Source organism: Plasmodium brasilianum, chromosome 14, assembly GCF_023973825.1.
Source record: "Plasmodium brasilianum strain Bolivian I chromosome 14, whole genome shotgun sequence".
In the NCBI taxonomy this organism is placed as follows: Eukaryota; Apicomplexa; class Aconoidasida; order Haemosporida; family Plasmodiidae; genus Plasmodium; species Plasmodium brasilianum.
In genome coordinates, this window is record NC_090127.1 from 456,491 (window position 1) to 476,766 (window position 20,276).

A 20,276-nucleotide genomic window follows, 5' to 3' on the forward strand; every position below is an offset into this window, starting at 1 on the left:
GTATCACTAATTCAATAAAACATAATTTATCGATAAAATTAAGCTTTGTGGTGTTACTTACACAAAAAAAAATTATATATATATATATATATATTCACTGTATACGTCAAACCCCCTGTGTACGTAAACTTTCTGAAATAATTTTCAATTGTTTATTTTCTATATAATTCAAAATGAATGTCGATTTGCTAAATCGTGATCCAGCGGAAGAAGCCAAAAAACATAAATTAAAAAGATTAATACCCAGCCCAAATTCCTATTTTATGGATGTAAAATGCCCAGGATGTCTTCAAATTACTACTTTGTTTAGTCACGCGCAAAATGTAGTTTTATGCGGAAGGTAAAACAAAAAAAAAAAAAAAGTTATTTCACTTTCTGCACATTTACGCCATTCTGTATAAACATATACTGTACTTTTGCATAACATCTTTTATGCATAACAGGAGAAGCTATTTGCCTTTTTTTTGTATATATATAATATATATATTTATATTTCTTTATTTTCAATTTATCATTTGTTCTATAACATATGGCCACCTATTATTTTTGATATCATATATATATTACATATAAATACTTTTTTTTTTTTAATTTTGAAATTAAGTTGTAACATTATGTTATGCCAACCAACGGGTGGAAAATGTAAATTAACAGAAGGTTGCTCATTTAGAAAAAAAATAGAATAAATAAACAGAAAAAGAGATATGATAGGCTATATTAAGGGAAGTTTTTTTTTTTAGAGGATTATGAAGGAAAATTTTTACCAGTTTCAGGAAATATATTTGTTAGCATATGGGGAAATACACATATACTTTTATATATATTTATTGAAATATGAGATATACATATTAAAATTTTCTTTTCGTAAATATAAATTTTCATGTTTATATATGGATATAATACATATACATATTTACGAGCATTTATATTGTTTGCGAATTTTTAATTTCTAATATATATTTAACAACAAAAACTTATAAAAAGAGTAAAAAATTTTTTATTATTCACATATCCTTTAAGACACCAGTAAAATATTTACAGTTACTTAAATTTTAATGATTCTATGCCAATTATTATTATCGTTCCTTTTCTACTGATTGTGCACACATAACAAAACAGGAAAAATGTTTTTATAGTTTGATGATATATCCATATATATATATATGATTGAAAACGTGCACTTAATTAATAAGGCGTACATTTCTTATGTTTTTCAAAATTTAAAATCATTCGAATGAAATAAAAAAAAACACGAACAGGACCGCGTTCATAGTTCTAATGTACATGTGAACTAATGAAACAGATTCGTTATTATGAGAATAATGCAAAGAATCAAGAGGTCATGGTCTCCATTAAAGCATAAGTCATTGGAAATATATATATATATATATATATATATGTGGGTACATAAATTTGCATATGGGAATGCAACATGTAAGAATGCGCACAGATTTTCCTTCAGAAGGTAAAAATCCTTATATATTGGTGCAATATCGTACTCTAGGTATAACTAATAAATAAATATAGAATAAAGTAAATATATGTAACATGTGACCAATTCATCATTTATCCTAAATGTATAAAAAAGAACATAAATGAAAACAGAAAGAATATTCGTATAATTTCTATACATAAATGAATATATTTACCATACTATATTTCATTTCTGTTAAGGATGTTGCAATGTAAGAATATTACAAACATTATATAAATGTTTATATATGCACACTTTAAATATGTGAAGCCACGGTGTGACCATTTTTTTACTTATTTCTTCCAATTACAAAACTTTACTTTTTTCCCTATTTAATCTTCTTAAATCTCGCTCTCGTATTGAATTCTTCACATCAGGTAGAGATAAATCAATGTTCTTTTTTTTCTTCATATTAGCACTATCTGTTTTTTTTAATGAGGAATTTTTATCGGATAACATGGAATTAACACAGTTTAAAGCCTCATTTTTTGTTTTTATATTATTAAAAATGTTATAATCATCATATAAATATATATTCTTATCGTTGTTTAATTTTATGTAATATAAAACACATTCTTTATTTTTTTTCTCTTCATCTACTGGATCGTTATTATTAAGCATAGATGTGATTGTTTCACTATTTAAATCATTCAATAAATTATTATTATTAGCACTAACTATATTTTCCTTATCTGCCATATTATTTGACTTCTCCTTATTGGCATTATCTAACGGAATTATTTGAGAGTTGTTCCTGTTTATATCTGTACAGTTAGCACTATAAACTAATTTACTAGTTAAAAATTTAATATTTTCACAGTTCAAATAATTTGTACAATTTAATAATTTTCCATTGTTAAATACATTCAAAAAATATGTGAGGCTTGTTTTATTTTTATTATTAAGCGCATTTTCAACGAATTTCATTATACCTTCTTTCTTTTTTTTGTTTCTTTTATCATAATAAATGCTCATGTTCTTTATTATATCTTTTTCATTCTTTTGATAATATAGTAACTTTTTACATATTAGTAAAAACACACTGTGCATTCTTGTGGATAAATGGAAAGGCATAGTAGCTGATTTATTTGCTAAAAATTCTCTAAACAACTTAAAAATTCTAAGGTCCATCGATGCACTTGAGCTATTGTATATTAACTCTTCCCTGAGAGACGCTTGTTTCAAATACATATATTTGCTATCACTATTGGCAGTAATGCACCCTTCAGTAGATGTAAAAGCAGAAGTGCTACTGGAAAATAGCAAAATAATTGGATAAACCAAAACATGGGGAGTAAAATAACACAACACTTCGAAAATAAAGCATATATGTTCTGTAATTATTTTGAAAAGAATATTAATAACTGATATGTTATAGCCATACATAACTGTAGCTTCTTCCAATAATTTGTAATCATTGAACCTTTTTATTGTTTTACCTATATACACATAAATTTCGAACAACATTTTTAATATATGATAAATGTCATTTAAATGGTCTAAGTTGTCAAACCCTAAATATATCCATTTATTATCATTTCTTGTAAATTTATTCTCTTTTTCACTACACACATTATCCGTTGCTGTTGCTGCTGCTACTTCTGCTTCTGATGTTGCTGTTACTGTTGCAGTCGTTGTGTTAATATTTTTATCAACTACAATTTCGTTATTATTAAATTTTTCTACTGAATCGTTCATGCTTTCTTTATTTTGGTTCATCATCGTTTCACTGATACAGCTTTCTTGGCATCTGTTAAATTTGCTTTCATCGTTACTTATGTCCTTTGTTCCATTACTTTTACATTCACCGACATTGTTCTCACGTTGGTCAACATTTTCCTCCTCGCATTCTTCTGTACTTCTCTCCTTGTTTCCATCGGTTTTACTTTCGTCAATAAAGTTATTTTTACTATAACTAGTCTTATATTCATCATTGTTGCTATCCTTTCTTTCGGTATTTTTGCTATCACCTGTACCACTGTCTTTTTCAGAATTGATAATTTTTTCATGGACGCCTGTGTCCTTTCCTTCATTAGTGTTCCCTCCATCAGCACAACTATCCTTAGTTCCATCATTCTTATTTTCATCATTACTGGTTTTCACATTTTCATTTTTCATGTTTTCTTCTTTCTTTTCTTTATTAATTACATCTAAACACCTCTCCTCTATTAAGATGTTCATTACTTCAGTATCCAGTTTACTAATACAAAAATTTTCAAACATCTTTTTACTTTCAGAACAAATTTCATCATTAATTTTGGTCAATGCATTTTTCAAAACATTTTTACTAACCTCTAAAACAATGGTGAAATATTTTATTACGCAAAACTCATTTCTTTGAACTCTTTTGCAGTATAGGTTGTAATAATCTTGATTAAACGAATCATTTTGCCATATCTTGAATGTTCCTTTGACAACAAAAAATTTCATGTAATAAATGCATCGTTCATAATTTTTTCTCATAAAGTAGTATATACATATATGATAGGCAGCTTGTGAATTGTAATTTCCACAATTTTTATTTTCTGATATAAAATTTAAACCTTCAATTATATCATTAAGAACATCTTCATATTTAATTTCAATATTTTTTATTACAACTTTTAATTTCATTATGTCATACATAAATTCGTTAATTTTGTTTTTGTCTATCTCCATATCGTATACACCATTCACTTGGTCTTTCACTACCTCTTTAACCGATTTATTCAATGGACTGCTCATTGGACCCCTCACTGCGCCTTTAACTGCAACGTTCATTATGTTTTTGACTTCATCATTTTTGCTCGAAGTATGAATAACCTTTTCAATACTAGAAGAATCACCATTTTTTATAGAACATTCTTCTAAATTATCATGTACGTTTTTTTGCTTCTGTTCTAATTTGATATGATTACTTTTCCCCTCATATTCCATATTATATGACGAGTTGTTGAAAACCTGTGACCTAAGGGTATTTAAATTACTATTTTCATGATAATCCGTGTAGTAATTTATTATATACATTTTAGAATTTATCTTTTTTTTCTTATTTGTACTTAACTCATTTCTAATAGTACTATTACTAAAAAAAACACTTTCACTTATAGTTTCGTTCGTATTTGCATTCTCATCTAATATTCTGCTTCCCTTGTCCTGTTTTATGTTAGAACAATGTACTACAATATTTTCACCCCCTCCTCCATCATTATCATTGTTATCGTTATTATTTGTTCCGCTATTATTTGTATCATCTACAAAATGATTATTTAAAATACCACGATTGTCAAGGGTGTTTAACTCCTCCATAACATCAAAGCTTTCAACAGTATAACCATTGTCATCCCTTTCGATTCTCTTTGACAAATTTTTAATCCCCTCATTCACTTCAGAAATATAATATTTAACATGTTCACTCAAAATATTTTTATCTTTTATATAATTTAAAAGATTGTTGGACAATTTGGTATCATATTTATAACTAAATAAAGAAGCAAGGAAAAAGTACCTTGGATAATATAAACAAATTTTTAAGCGTGTTACTAATAATTTATACATGGGGATAATCATTTTGGTACTTTCTTTATCGTTATTAATAATATCAGTTGCTTTATTTCTGAACATGTAATAATTACTCGTATTTACAAAACAAGGTTTTAATATAACATTTTTTTTCTTAAAATCATCATCATTATTCTTCTTCAGTATATTTTTTGTAATTTCGAATTTTTCTTCAAATGTTATTTTCTTCATTTTATTATCATCGTCCTTCTCAACTTGGCATGTTTTCATTTTCTTCTGTTTACCTAGTATTTGAGATTCTTCCAGTTCATATTCTACATTATTCATGCTACATTCCTCTTTTTTATTTAAAGATAAATTTTCATCATTCTTTGAACTGATTTGTTGAACGTCTAAAAAATTAAAGCTTAAGAAAATTAAACTGTCTGCGTAGTAGCACAGCGATATTAACATAAAATATAGAAGAAGTTCATCATAAGTGTATGAATTTTCAAGGGGATCAGAAATATCTCTTTTGTCACTACTAATTTTAACGGCGTCTTCTCTACCCATTTCAACATCGTCCTCTTTACCTTTTATAAGGTCATATTCTCTGCCTATTACAACATCTTCTTCATCACTGTGCGATAAAAGATAATTAAACAGAAAATAAAATATTTTTCCCAAAAATAAAAATATTAAGTAAATAGATTTATCCTCCAATTTTACACATTCTAAAGAATTAATGGAATATCCATGAACTTTATTTTTTAAATAAAATTTTAAAATATTCATATAATATTTTTTCGAAATTTTTTTTTCATTTCTTTTTTCAAAAAATTTATTTATTAACATATTCTCTTTAGTTGATAAATCTAATGATGTATTTATATTTCCATCACTAAATTCTTTTTTTTTGACTTTAATTTCGTTTATATTATAATCTTCCTTATTATTTAAACCCTTTTTTATATCTGCTGAATTATTACTTACTTTATGCTTTTCACTGATACCTGTTATCATCTTATTATTATTCTTGTCATCGTTTTCTTTATCATAATAGATATGCAAATGCTCCCCGATCGATGCATTTATACCATTTTCGATGTTTCCTAAATTTTCTTCCACTTTTGTTTGAACCGTATTTCCTGATATATCTTCGACATTATCAATAGATTTTCCAATTCCATTTTCCCCTCTACACTCTCCTACATTTATTATGTCCTGTCCTTGTGTTAAATATTCATTTCCCTTGGATTGTATCGTCTCCATTTCATGTGGGTTACTGTTTTGTTCATGTTCCATACTTAATCTGTTTCTATTTGTACTTTCGATAACTTTGTACCCTGCACTATCATGTGTTCCTACAAACGCTATTTCTTTCTCATTCGAACTACTCCTTTTCGTATTTTTTAAAAATTCAATATTCTTATAATTTGAAATATGTTGTGCATCTCCACCATTTTTATCACAAATTTTCTCAACGGATGAACAACCTACTTGCTCTTCATCACATTCTTTTGATAAACTGCTGAACTTCTTCCTGTATTTTAATTTCTTCTTTTTCATACTACTTTCTATATTTAAGAAAAACAATATATCACTATTGAATAGATCGTGTTTTAAACAAAGATTTTTTATGTATATACATAATTTAAAATTTTTCTTTATTGTTTTGATATCATAAAAGGAATACTTATGCTTAAGTGCATTTTTAAAACCTTTATTTTTTTCTTCAAATGTGTAAAAAAGGGAATATTTAACATATGAAGAAATATAAAAATTCAAATTGTTCAATAAATTCTTTGCATTTAATATATTAATTTTTAATTTCACGAAGTTTGTTAATATTTTAAAAAATAAAATATGAATATATCTATTTTGTGAATTAGACAATACTAAATAGTAACTATTAATTTCTTGACATTCTTTTCGTACATCCTTACTTCTTTTTTTTTTGTTCTTACAATCATTAATATTCTCATTCGTACCAATGTCAACGCTTTTTTTTATAATAGTATCATTAAAGTTGCTATCGGTCATTTTATCATCATTGCCAACAGTTAAATAATCACAATTTTCCTGATTTGTTAAGGATGTTCTTGAATGGTTATTGATAAAAACATTTTTCGTAAAAAAATCCTCTTTAGTATAATTATTTTCATTGTTGCCTTCTTTCATTTTATACTCAGCAGTTAATAAACTATTGTTATAGGATTCCTCGTGTATGCTTAGAAACAACTCCATAAAATGATGAAACTTTCGATCCTTTTTGCCATAATGATAACGAAAATATTTATAATACACATAAATCAAAAAGTTCAGAAGAATATCTGTGTGCTTTAATACATTCCTTAGGTATAAAAATTTTAAAAAACTGTAAATCTTATACAGATTACTATTATATAATGCATTATCAACAAATTTTGTAGATATGTTTAATAATAAATATTCAGAAAGAACAAATTCGGAGAAATATTTATCCTCTAAAAATTTATATAAATGAAAATATTGCTGAAATATATAATAATATAAAATAACATTTTTATTATTATAAAATGAAGCCTTCAATGCAATGTTTAATTTATCCATAATTTTCAAAATGTTAAAATTGTATTGCTTATTATAATCATATTTCACTTCACCCATTATGTGTACAAAGGAGCTGAAAAACAGGTTACTAAAATGGTTGTAATGTTTACTATTTAAAACTTTTATAATTTCAAAATAGTTAATATTTTTTTTGTTCATAAGCTCAAATAAGTTACTCTTATAATTTTTATATATATTTTTGAAATTATAAGGATTATTATTTAACCTTACCTTAACTCTCTCTTTTCCTGGTATTTTCTTTACACTACATTTCGCAATGTTATTTTCTTTCTCCTTTTCCTTATTACATTTCAACTCGTTACTATCAATACATCTGTTCCTCATATTATCAGTTGTATTAGGCGTATGTTCTAAGTTCGCATCGTAATTTTTCAATATATTATGCACACGTAAATTTTCTCGCGAACTATTACTACCTCTGTCATTTTTATCTTTTCCAATACGACCAATTTCGTCATAGTTATTATAACTCATGTCTCTACTGAAAACTTTTCTTTTTACAATCAATAGTAGGTAATTCTTATCAACAGTTTCCCTAAATTTCTTTTTCATGTCTTCCTTTATTTTAAAGGGATTTAGCTCATTTAGTTCGTTCAAATAACAACCAAAATCATCGATTTTAAAAGATTCCTGATTCTCTTCCAAATATACGGTTTTTATATATTCATAGAAGCACACATAATAGTAATCATCATTAAGGAACAAGTCTTTCATATAATCTAAATAAATATTATATGTGAGAGGGTCTAAATAATCAGCACTTATTTCCTCATCCAGTGATATCAATTTATCGAAAATCTTCACAAAAGACATCATGAACTCCTGCAAAAAAAAAAAAATAATAAAAAAAATTACATTTAAATAGGAGAAAAAGTAAGCACATAGGGAAATAAATAATAAATCGAACAAACAAATATATGCAGATATATGTACACGTATATGTTTATATACATACATACATATATAAATAAATACATACGTAAATACATACATATTTGCATAAATAACACATACATGCGTAAATACATACATATATGCATAAATACATACATATATACATACAATGAACTAAAAGTGCACAAACCGTCTGCTGTATTTCCACCTTAAAGGTGACACAAGCAGAAATTATGCTAATACACATTGTACACATCTCACAAAAACAAAACATCGTGTAGGAAAAATTGACAGAATACAGACTTATCCTTTTTAGTTGTTACCTTTCCTTCGCTCTTTGATCTCTTAAAATTAACCAAAAATTGTAATACGTTATAGTCATTAAATTTATAGTACACGTTGTAAAATGAATAGTTAAGGTAAATGTAGTCATTGTGAGTAATGTTCATATGACTTTTATTTAATGTCCAAAAAAATTGATTCATATATGTGTTGTAGTCAACTAACTTTTTTATGTCTAAACATATACTCTGCATATATTTATGAATATACAGTGACAAAAACAATTCTACTGCTTTTATTTCACTCATTTTCATATTAACTATATCAAGGGTAAATTCATTAGTTATGATCCTCTTTTCATTTGCTTCATTTTCACTCTTATCTTTTGAAACAATATCAAAAGGATACACTGATTTTAAAAATAAAAAATTATTAAATAAAAAGGAAAAACAAATATTAATAAGACTATTAATAGAATGGTTGTTTCTATATATTCTATTATATACTTTAATATTGTTTAAATCTATGTAAGGAATAATCATATCATATATTATATTGTTAATAACTTTTTTTTTTTTCCTAAAAATATTTTTTTCCTTAATCCAATTTGCACTTTTGCATTTTTCTTCCATTAATTCATAGTTACTACTATCATTGCACCGCTTTTCTTCATAATTCTCAACATCGTACACATGCTCCTCTCTTTCTCTTCCACTCTTACTAACATTTATTACATCTGTAATACTATTCTTTTCATCCTCTCCTTTGCAACCAAAGTTTGGTATGGCACACCCATTAACATGATCATACGATAAAGGGGAAGAACAAACCTTCAAGTCATATCTTGGTGTTGTATTATTTATATCATTTTTTTCGCTGTTTTGAATAATCCCATTTATTTCTACTTTTCCTTCTTTTTCTCCCTTTTCGTTTATCCTCGATTTTTCCCCATTTTTGCACTTATCTAAATAGTACAGCACGCATGCGTACATACAATTAAAGGACGATTTACTTCCATCCTTAATGTACTGAATAGTCTTTTTGACACTGTTTAAAATTGCATCATAGTATAAATTTGTATGATGAAATGAATTTATATTATACAAACTCCTTTCTAAATGAATCGAAATATCTGTGTTAAAAGTGGTTAGCAAAATATTTAAGGAAAAATAAAATAAATTTAATGTACATTTGTTAACATTGTATAATTCATTTTTGCCAATTTGGAAGTAACTAACATATTTGTCATGTATAATATATTTAAATAGCGTATGATAAATTAATACCCTTTTCATGATAATAAAGTCATCCACTGTATTATTATCCTTACATAGTTTGTTCAATTTTGAAAAAATATCATTCATCTCTAGTACATCTCCCCTATTTTTACAGTTATTAAATAAGTCCACATAAAACATACTATTTTGTAATAAATTTTCTATTAAATTGCAAAATGTAAATATGTACTTATTTCTCTTTATTTTATTTTTCCTATTGTACCTTTTCTTTGATAATAATAGAATATTAATTGAGCTAAAATTTAATAACGTTTCTAAGTAAATCTCATATTCCATGTGACATGTTCTATTTTTGCTATCATAGTTACTTTTATCGTTAGATGCCTTTCTACTGCTATTAATTAACTCGTATGTGTTCTCTTCTACACACGTTTTTCCTCCTTTTCCTCCTAACACTACACAGAGCATCTTTTCATTATCTTTGTTTTCATTTACTAGCTGCACATTTCTCCTCTTATTTGTACTATGTAACATATTAATATTGCTCTTCTCCTCATTTATCCTCTTATTTTCCTTACTGTTTTTCATAAAATTCATGCTTTCCATTTTTATAGAAGGACAAAAATGTAGATATATTTTTAGAGGGGAAGATAATAATAATATTATACTACTCGAAATGTGTAAAAATATGTAATATGTATTATATATATCATTGTTCATAAAGAAATCTTGACTTTTCCTTAAATGTAAAATGTTATAATTTTCAATATATAATATAGAAATAAGAACAAATAAAATATGAGAATAAATTCGACATAAAGAAGTATATATATTGTTATGACTCTTGTTCACGACAGCAATATACCTAAAAAAGCAATATTTATTATTTAATTTTCTTTTTAACTTCTTTTTCATTTTCTTTAATTTTTTATAATTTTGTATTACTCCACTGTTTTTAATTGTATATATAAATAAATTTTCCTTAGAAACTGCATCATTTGACATATGTTTTATCTTATTATCATTATTATTTTTAGTATGGTATATATCATTGTATATATAATTTGTATGAGATCTTCTTCTATAACTTAAATTACTGTTATACGTATTAACACCACTGCTCCTCATACTGTTACTATTCATCAAAAAATAAATATTCTCTTTTGGAACGTTTTCATTATGTTTCACCTTGTTTCTAATATTGCAATCAGTATTACGAAAATAGGAACGTAAAACATAACTATTAGTTATCTTCTTATTTGTTCCTCCAATTCTGCAAACGGGAGTTCTCCCATCCTTATTTAACCTTTTTTCCATCCTTATTTCATCTCCCATGAAGTAACTAAAATACTTGTTTATTTTATTTCCAAATTTTCCTTCTAACATGCGATTTTTTATTTTAAACTTCCCATTTATGGTTACTTTTCTCCTTACCTCATTTATTATTTTGTAAATTTTGTCTTTTTTCAAATATACTATTCCATTTATAGTGTTGAGTTTCTCTTTTTCCCCATTTCTATTAATTCTTTTCCTTCTTTCTAAATATTTCTGTATTTCACCATAATTAAAAGAGTTTGCCCCTTTCTCCCATCTTTGATCTGACATTACATATTTTCTCCTTGCTCTTTCTGTTGCTATGTGTTTTTTTTCAATTTCAATATTTAAATCAATCTTTACCAACGAATTTAGAAAAACATGAAAGGAAGTAAAAATGTGATTTAAAAAATTGTATGAACAACCATATCTAAAATTAATAAAGTGAAAAAAATTTAATAAATTCTGAGTGGCTTTATCATCATAGGAAAAAATATTCTTATCATAACTTAATATTTTATATAATCTATTTGTATTAAATTCTGAAAAGGAGTTCAAACGTAAGTAGAAAATTGAAAAAATCATGTTATAAATTTTCATTAGTTTATTAATTAATAAAAAGCAAATACTGTTTCTATTATAATAACGTAAAATAAAATTCACACAATTATTTATAAATTCGACAATTATATTTTGCAACTCATAATCCAATGAAAGCATACATAATCTTGTATCAAATAAAGAATGAAGGTAATCAATACTTAAATTAAAATTTTCGTCTAATTCTTTTGCTCTTTTATATAAACGTAGGATACTACTATTTTTTAATTCTTTACATATACAGTTCTTTATATATTGATAAGAATACATTAATATAATAAAACGCTTCTTCTTTTTATTAACTTTCTCTCTTTCGCATGTCCCTTTATTCAATCTTTCAAAAGAGATTAGAATTGTTATCAAATCTTTTTCCGATGATAGATCTGTTATATTATCATAACACATGTCTTGCTCACTCATCCTCAAAATGTAATTACGATTAAGGGTATATATTTTCTTTACATATTTATCTTCTATTAATACATTGAAAAATAATGGATTTAAAAAAATGTTTTTGTTATGTAAATTATAATTTATTTCATCAAATACAAAATTGTAATTTTTGCTCATAGGCAATTTTTTTATTTTTAATATACTATAAAGACTGTTACAATAAAAAATAATTCTTTTGATTTTTTTCAAAATCTTTTTCTTGAACAAGGAACTTTCATATAACTTTAAATTTAGTATGAAATAGCATTTATTGTAGCATTTCAAAAAGGATGAAAACGCAATATTTACATTTTCATATAATTTCGTAAACACTTTTTTTATTTTCTCTACATTACTGAATGAGGAATGATTATTAATTTTGCTTTTTTTTAAGTATTCCTCTCTTCTCATTTGGTTATTTCTCTTTTCCCTTTTTTTCATTCCTTCTTGTCCCTCGTACTCATCTACTCTTTCTACTATTTCTTTTCTTTGTGTTCCCTCCTTATGTTCCCCTTGTTCCTTCCTCTTCTCTTTATCCTTCTTTTCCTCATTCCCATCTCTTTCGTCATCTGCGTTTTCGTAGTTTTCCTCATCTCTCTTCTGCTGCTTGTGTTGAGCCTGTTCCCGCTCCTTGTCCAATTTGCATTCATTTTTTTTATATAATTCATCCACATATTCCTTTCTATTATCTTTCTTTTCATCCAATCCTTTTTGCTCTTCCTTTTCATATAGAGCATACTCATTCGATTGAAGATGGTGCTTTTGTTTGTCCTCATCTTCTTCTTTACCCTTTTCCCGATGCTCTATATATTTAGTCTTTTTCATCTCTCTCTTCAATTCATTCTCAGAAACCTCTTTTTGTCCATCATTCTGATCACCTTCTGTATGTAACTTTGGCGTAACGCTCTTATTAGTCCTTTCGTAAAAATTGCAATGAACTGTTGTGTTAACTTTCGTTTTACAAAAGTTACCAAACTCACCTTTAACCAAATAATTTATATCATACTTGTCAAGAAAAAATGATACATTCTTAAAATAATATTTCGCATTTATATATAAAAATTGCATAAATAGAAATAAGACACGACACCTAACTTTCCCACCCCCTTGATTATAACTATACTTAATTAATAAGCAGTTTAAAAGGGTAAAAGTATAATTAATAACTTTTTCCAAATTAATATTATCAAAAGTATATTTTCTTTTTAATTTGTTTAAATAACACTTGTATAATAATTTTAGCATGTGTAGATAACAATGAATTATGTTCATATAATTCTCACCATATTCTTCAATATTTTGATATGTACTACCCTTTATTTTTACATCACTAACTTCTTTCGAATCATTTTCAACATTATGATAAAAAAAAGACATTGATTTACAATTAAGATCAACTAAATAAAGGTCATATAAACTTAAGAATGTTGCATATTGATGAACATTTTTTTTATTTATAATATTATTATACGTAAAAAAAAATATAATATTAAACAAAACATTCTTTATCTTATTTTCATTCCTACAATAGTAATAAAATAACATTAGCGTAATTTCTTCTATCTTATTCCTCGTGCAATCATTTATACTTGTTGTATTCATATATTCGTAAAAAGAATCCATAAGGAAAAATTCCATATCCCCTTTATTTAATTCCATATATAATTTCTCTCTTTCACAGTTATACTCATAAGACAAAGTGATTAACTTATTTATATTAGAAGTATCCACAAAAACATTACTTAACAAACTTCTCAAATCGCTCGCAATGGTTTGATTCTTCTCTTTTTTTAAATCATTATCTTTCGTTTCTTCACCATTCTTTAATGTTTCTTCCTCTTTCGTTTGACTGTTTATGATACCTTCATTTTTCATTGTATATTTTGTACAAAAGTTCGATTTTAAATTTTTCTTCCTTGTAAAATCAGAGTTATTATTACATAATAATCTCTTATTTATTTGTCCATTTAATTCTTCTCCCCTATTATTTGTATACGAATTAGTGTCACTATTATTTACTGTAACTGTTTTACTCAATTTTATATTCTTATTATGTATGTTTTGTTCATTTAATACCGTTCTTTTTCTTTTTCTTTTTCTTTTTCTTTCGTTTTTTAAATAAGAAAAAGGAAAATTATTATATTCGTCTATGCTCATTTCAGTGTTACACAGAAACACATTATTTATAATATTTTTTAAAAGTGCATCTGAATTAAATTCACTATACTTTCTATAACAATTTTGATCAGAATATTTCAATTTATTAATTTTTTTTTTTAAATAATCCTTTTCTTTTATTTGTTTTAATAATAATATATCAATAATAAAATGTGAAATATTGAAGAAATTGCTACTATTAATATGAGTAAATTTGTCTATAGCATACATATTTTCATATAAATAATAAATATGTTGTATGTTATCGTTATTTTTTATAATTTTTAAAAAACTAGAATAATTTTTCAAAAGAAATAATTCATCAGTATCATCAAGAAGTTTATCTGCAACATTGGACAGTATAGAATTGTTATATGAGCTCAACTTCTTCACTTTATCTCTTATTCTCTTTTTGTTTATCTTGTTAAAATTCTGGATAATCACTTCTTCTATTTCCCTTTTCTCTTTATAATGCTTTTCATCAAATGAGTTATACTTGAAATGAACATAACTCATACTATTTCTAATCTCATTGTATAATTTAATAAAAGTGCTACAATCAAATGTCTTGTTCTGTGTCTTTTCCTTATTTATGCTTTTAAATACACCACTATTTTGTTCATACGTCTGTTCGTAATTATTTTCGCCCCTGCGCCCTGCAATTCCCTTTTCATTTTTTTTATCTTTACGTTCATTACACTTTTCAACCTGCTCCATTTGATATCTATCATATTCCATACGACGTAATAAACTGCTAGTCCTCGAATATTTTTTTACATTTAATTTTTTTATATTTTCCTTATCCCATGAAAATTTATCTTCTTTTATGATACCTTCAGCAACGCCAAAATTTTCTCTTTCTTTTCTATAATGTTTATTGATTAGTCTAGGGGACCCACACTGGTTTCCCCTTACATTTGTATGACTTCTTTCTCTTGAGATAGCTTCCTTGTGCATATTACTATCTGTCACGTCCTTGTCATTAAGAAGCTCGTCAACAAATTTGACCATACAATCGCATTTGTTCATCTTACATACCATATAAATATCATGAAAGAATTCTGAAAAATTTTTATGCTTTAAAATAGGTATTGCTTGCTTATTCTTATATTGTAATTCATATATACGATAATATTCATCTAATAAATTAATTTTGTGTTCTTTACATATCTTTTTAATCTTATTACGAATAGACATGTTCTTATATTTCCATAAGATGTTATTATAGAATGAAGAGTGCTTACTTCCTAATTTTATTTTATTCCTCTTCTTATTCTTTGTCTTATATGGAAAATTTTCATTCTTTTGGTAACTCACTGAACTATCAATCATTATATATTTGTCTTCTCTACTTGAACAATCTAAATGAGAACTTCCATCCTTTTTAAAAGGAAAAATATTATCACAAACCTCAACACCGCTTTCATGGAGGGAGTTAGGAGAACTATGATGATTCTCTTTTCTTCTTTTTTTCTGTAAATGTTCATCTTCATATGACGCTTTTTCATCTATCAAAATGCATTCATTTGAATTAAAGACACTTCTTGTTGTATCCTTTTTGTTTGTTTCGTCCATATTTTTTCTCATACATTTTATAATATTTTTTTGATTAGAAATTCTCTTTACTGGGATATTGTTGCGAACCATACTTGATGATTTGTTCAGCAGATTACATGGTGACTTGATCGATAGTTTACATGGTGGCTTGACTGATAAATTGTATGGCGAGTTGTTCGACAGACTTCCTTGCGATATGTTTGATATATGGCCTACCGAGTTGTTCGAGAAATTGCTTATCGAGTTATTCCGTAAATTAGCAGACGAAATATTCGATGGATTGCCCTGTGAGAGGTTCGATATATTGCCTATAGAGTTGTTCCGTGAATTTGCTAATGAAGTGTTCCCTAAATTAGCTAAAGATTTGTTCTCTAAATTAGCTAGTGATGTGTTCCGCAAATTATCTAGCGTTTCTATCCCCAAATTAGCCGACGAGTTGTTCCTTAGATTAGCCAGTGAGGTATTCGAAATATTTCCTCTTGAAAAGTTCGATATATTACCTCGTGAGTAGTTCGATATATTACCTCGTGAGTAGTTCGATATATTACCTCGTGAGTAGTTCGATATATTGCCTATAGAATTGTTTCGTAAATTAGCTATAGGAATGCTCCCTAAATTAGCCGAGATGTTTCCTAAATTTGCTGGTGAAATTTTCCGTAAATTTTCGCGAGAGTATTTTCCCCAATCAACTAGTGAACTGTTTCCTAAATTAGCCGACGAATTGTTCGATATATTTTCTGATGAAAATTTCGACAGATTCACTCTTGAAACCTTACATAGATTTCTTCTCGAAGCGTTCGATAAGTTTGCCTGCGATATGCTCGATAGATTTCCTTGAGAAATATTTGATAAATTACCTACAGAGTTGTTCCGTAAATTAGTCCTCCAGTTATCAGCCAATGTAGGAACTGGTTTGTCCATTGAATTAGAAGCTGAATTACTTTTCAGCAAATTAGATGGCGAGTTGTTTTGCAAATTGCCTAGATAGCTGTTCATAAAAGAACACGGAGAATTGTTCAATAAACTCTTTGGGCTGTTATTTAAAAATTTGTTTGGAGAATTATTCACCAGAATATTAGGAGAATTATTCAAGAAATTGCTAGATGACTTATTGAAGATATTGCTGGGTGACTTATTGAGTAAAATGCTCGGAATATTGTTTAATAAACAGTTAGTTGATTTAGTGGAGAAATTCCTGGGCGAATTAGCTAAAGAACTTCTAGAGTTACATTTTAGAATATTATGCGATGAACTTCTCAAAATAATGCATGGAGAATTTCTCAAAACGCTGTTTGTTCCACTTTTCACAGTATTATTCTGCGAATTTTTCGAAACACTACTTAAGGTGTTATTAAAAAATATATTCTTCAAATTTCTGTTCTGATTACTGGACGCAATGGGAACTTCGGGTGTTTCTATCACAACATTTTTCTCATTATGCGTATTGTTTTTATAATTTTTCTCTTTCATACAACTATTACTATTCTTTACATAATAAGAGGAGCATCTGCTGTTAATACATTTAATGTTGTTAATACTGTTATCGCTGCTATTATTCTTAACTCTTTTGTTGCTGCTAACACTATTAACTCTGTTATTGCTGCTAACACTATTAACTCTGTTATTGCTGCTAACACTATTAACTCTGTTATTGCTGCTAACACTATTAACTCTGTTATTGCTGCTAACACTGTTAACACTAGTAATGTTTTTAACGTTGCTATTTATTCCTTTCTGAGGAAATAAGTAATTTTCCCTTGATACTAATTCTTTTTTATTAATACTAGTATCATTTAATGGTGAGTTATCTATATAACTTGAACAACAACTTAAATTTCTTTCATGATAATCATTTCTTCTTCCTCTCTCCTTTATTATTTCACAATCTTCGGTTTTAATAGATATCCTACTATGTATACTCGATCCAGAATCTGTACTTAATGAACTTTTTTTCTCCTCATTTTCATCACTATATGAAGATATGTCTATGTCCTTTTTTAAAAGACAATTTTCATAAGAACTATTATCCGAAAAGACATAATTATCCTCTCTTTTTTTTTTTTTCTTTTTTTCTTTTTTGGCATTTTCTCTTATATCTATTGTAAAATGCTTCCTAAGTATTTTTATTGTGCTTTCATAAATTGTTTTATTAAAATGTTCACTTTTTCTTTCGTTGAATAATAAAGAACAATTAAACGAAGTTTTTGCATTTAGGTAAAAAGAAATATCATTACTTTCTAAAAAATATTTTATAAATACTACACCGGCATTATAACATATTTCTATTTTATATTTATCCGAAACTTTATTTATATATTTTGATAACAGTATATACGTGAGGGAACTGTATTTATAATTTTCCAGATAAAAATATACATTTCCTATAATTTTCAAAAATTCTATTTTGCTTATATAATTTTTTTTTTTTAATTTTTCTATGTTTTCTAAACCAAATCTTAAACATTCTTCATATTTACATTCCCTATATAATTTTTGCAAATGAACTATATATTTGTTCATTCTTTCATTTTCTTGTAAAGAATGAATATTCTTTTTTTTCTCTGTATTATTTTTCCTTCCTGATGATCTCTCTTGTATTAACATATTTTCCAATTCTTTGTTATTTAACCGGATAAAGAAATTCTTTTTTCTGTTATTACTATGTTTACTTATAAGTCTCTTCTTCGAATATTTTTTCTTCCCATTTTTTCTAACTGTACTTTCTTTTGGAATCATGTTTGTTTCTTGCTATAATCTGAAGAAATCGATATTTGCAGTAGTACGCTTCAAACGACTAGCATACACAATAAAAAAAAGAAACAAATACCTGCCTTCCCCTATACAAACATATACACGCATGTATGTATAATACTAAAGAAACTACTCAGTTGGAGGTGGGGGGCTATAATTTTCCCCTATACATTAAAAGGTTTATACATAAATGTATATATATATATATATATATATTATTCAAATATGCCTGCATTTATATATATATGCAACACCCTCAGCACCTGAGCAAAACGTAAACAAAAAAGTGCTACATCATTTAAAATATATTTTAACTATTTTCCTTCTTTTTTCGCACTTTATATGTTGGCTCTTATATATACCAATTCTTTTACACGTATATTCAGTTACATGTAATACCAGCATTTATTTGAATGTATATATTGTTGCGACATTAAATTTATATATCTGCTTAAATACTATATATATATATATATATATATAAATGTAATTTTTTTTGCACAGAAAAAGTGTTTAGAGTATGATATTTTTTTATACCATAAAAGGCACTTGATTTATATTATAAAATTTTGAAGGAAAAAAAAATTAAGAAAAATAGTCGAAATATCAAGATAACAAAGTTGTTGCACAAGTCGAATAATGTTTTAAAATGATAAAAAGGTGAAAATAAACAATGTATTAAAAAAAAAAAAAAATAATAATTTTTGAAAGTTTTTAAGAACATTTAGTACATACTCAAAGAATAAGTTAAGACAACTAAAAATAAAACGGGCCTTGAAAAAGGTCAAACTAGGAAAACTGAGAAATTCCTTGAAACTAGATATGATGAATTTGGAGAAAAGAAGTAAAAGAATAGTAGTTATCGTTATTTTCCATTAATACATACATATATACGCACTTTAATACTTGCATACGTACATGTACATTTTTCGCAAACCCCTTGTGTGAAACATTCACATTTAAAGTATTTTAGCTACTTGTTCAAGGGGTTATAATTTACTACGTTTTGTAATGTCTTTTTTTTACATACTAAATACATTAATATTCTTTTAAAATATAAATTTTGAAATGTGCAAACCTAGGTAAAAAAAAAAAAAAATTATCGTTTATCATGTCGCAAAAGTTTTTTCCTTTTTTTACTGGGATATGATGAAACCTATGCTATTTTTAATGCAACTTACGAAACGTTTTAAAATAGCTGTATATATATTACAGATATATAATATATATACATACATGTTCGTTTTACCTTTTCTGCACAAATTGCAAATGCATTATTTGCGTAACAAACAAAATAAAGTCTCTTTATGCATGTATACTAATACGTTATTATGCGTAGTCTTCACGAAATATATACTGGAAAAAAAGGAGTGGTATAAACAAAATTATGAAATTTTGTAGGTATTCCATATTTTTATACATTAAAAAATTTATGCGATAAATAAATTATAAAAAAGAAAATAAAAAAACCATGGATACAAAAA

At 26.2% G+C, this 20,276-nt stretch overlaps 1 protein-coding gene across 1 annotated transcript; it reads right to left on the reverse strand.

Moving 5' to 3' along the window:
* Positions 1–1,780: 1,780 nt before the first annotated feature.
* On the reverse strand, positions 1,781–18,777 carry MKS88_005330 (uncharacterized protein; the record flags this gene model as incomplete). Its single annotated transcript, XM_067218583.1, has 2 exons — positions 1,781–8,389; positions 8,785–18,777. 2 exons carry the CDS (start codon positions 18,775–18,777, stop codon positions 1,781–1,783), a joined length of 16,602 nt encoding a protein of 5,533 aa, XP_067070544.1.
* Positions 18,778–20,276: the final 1,499 nt, after the last annotated feature.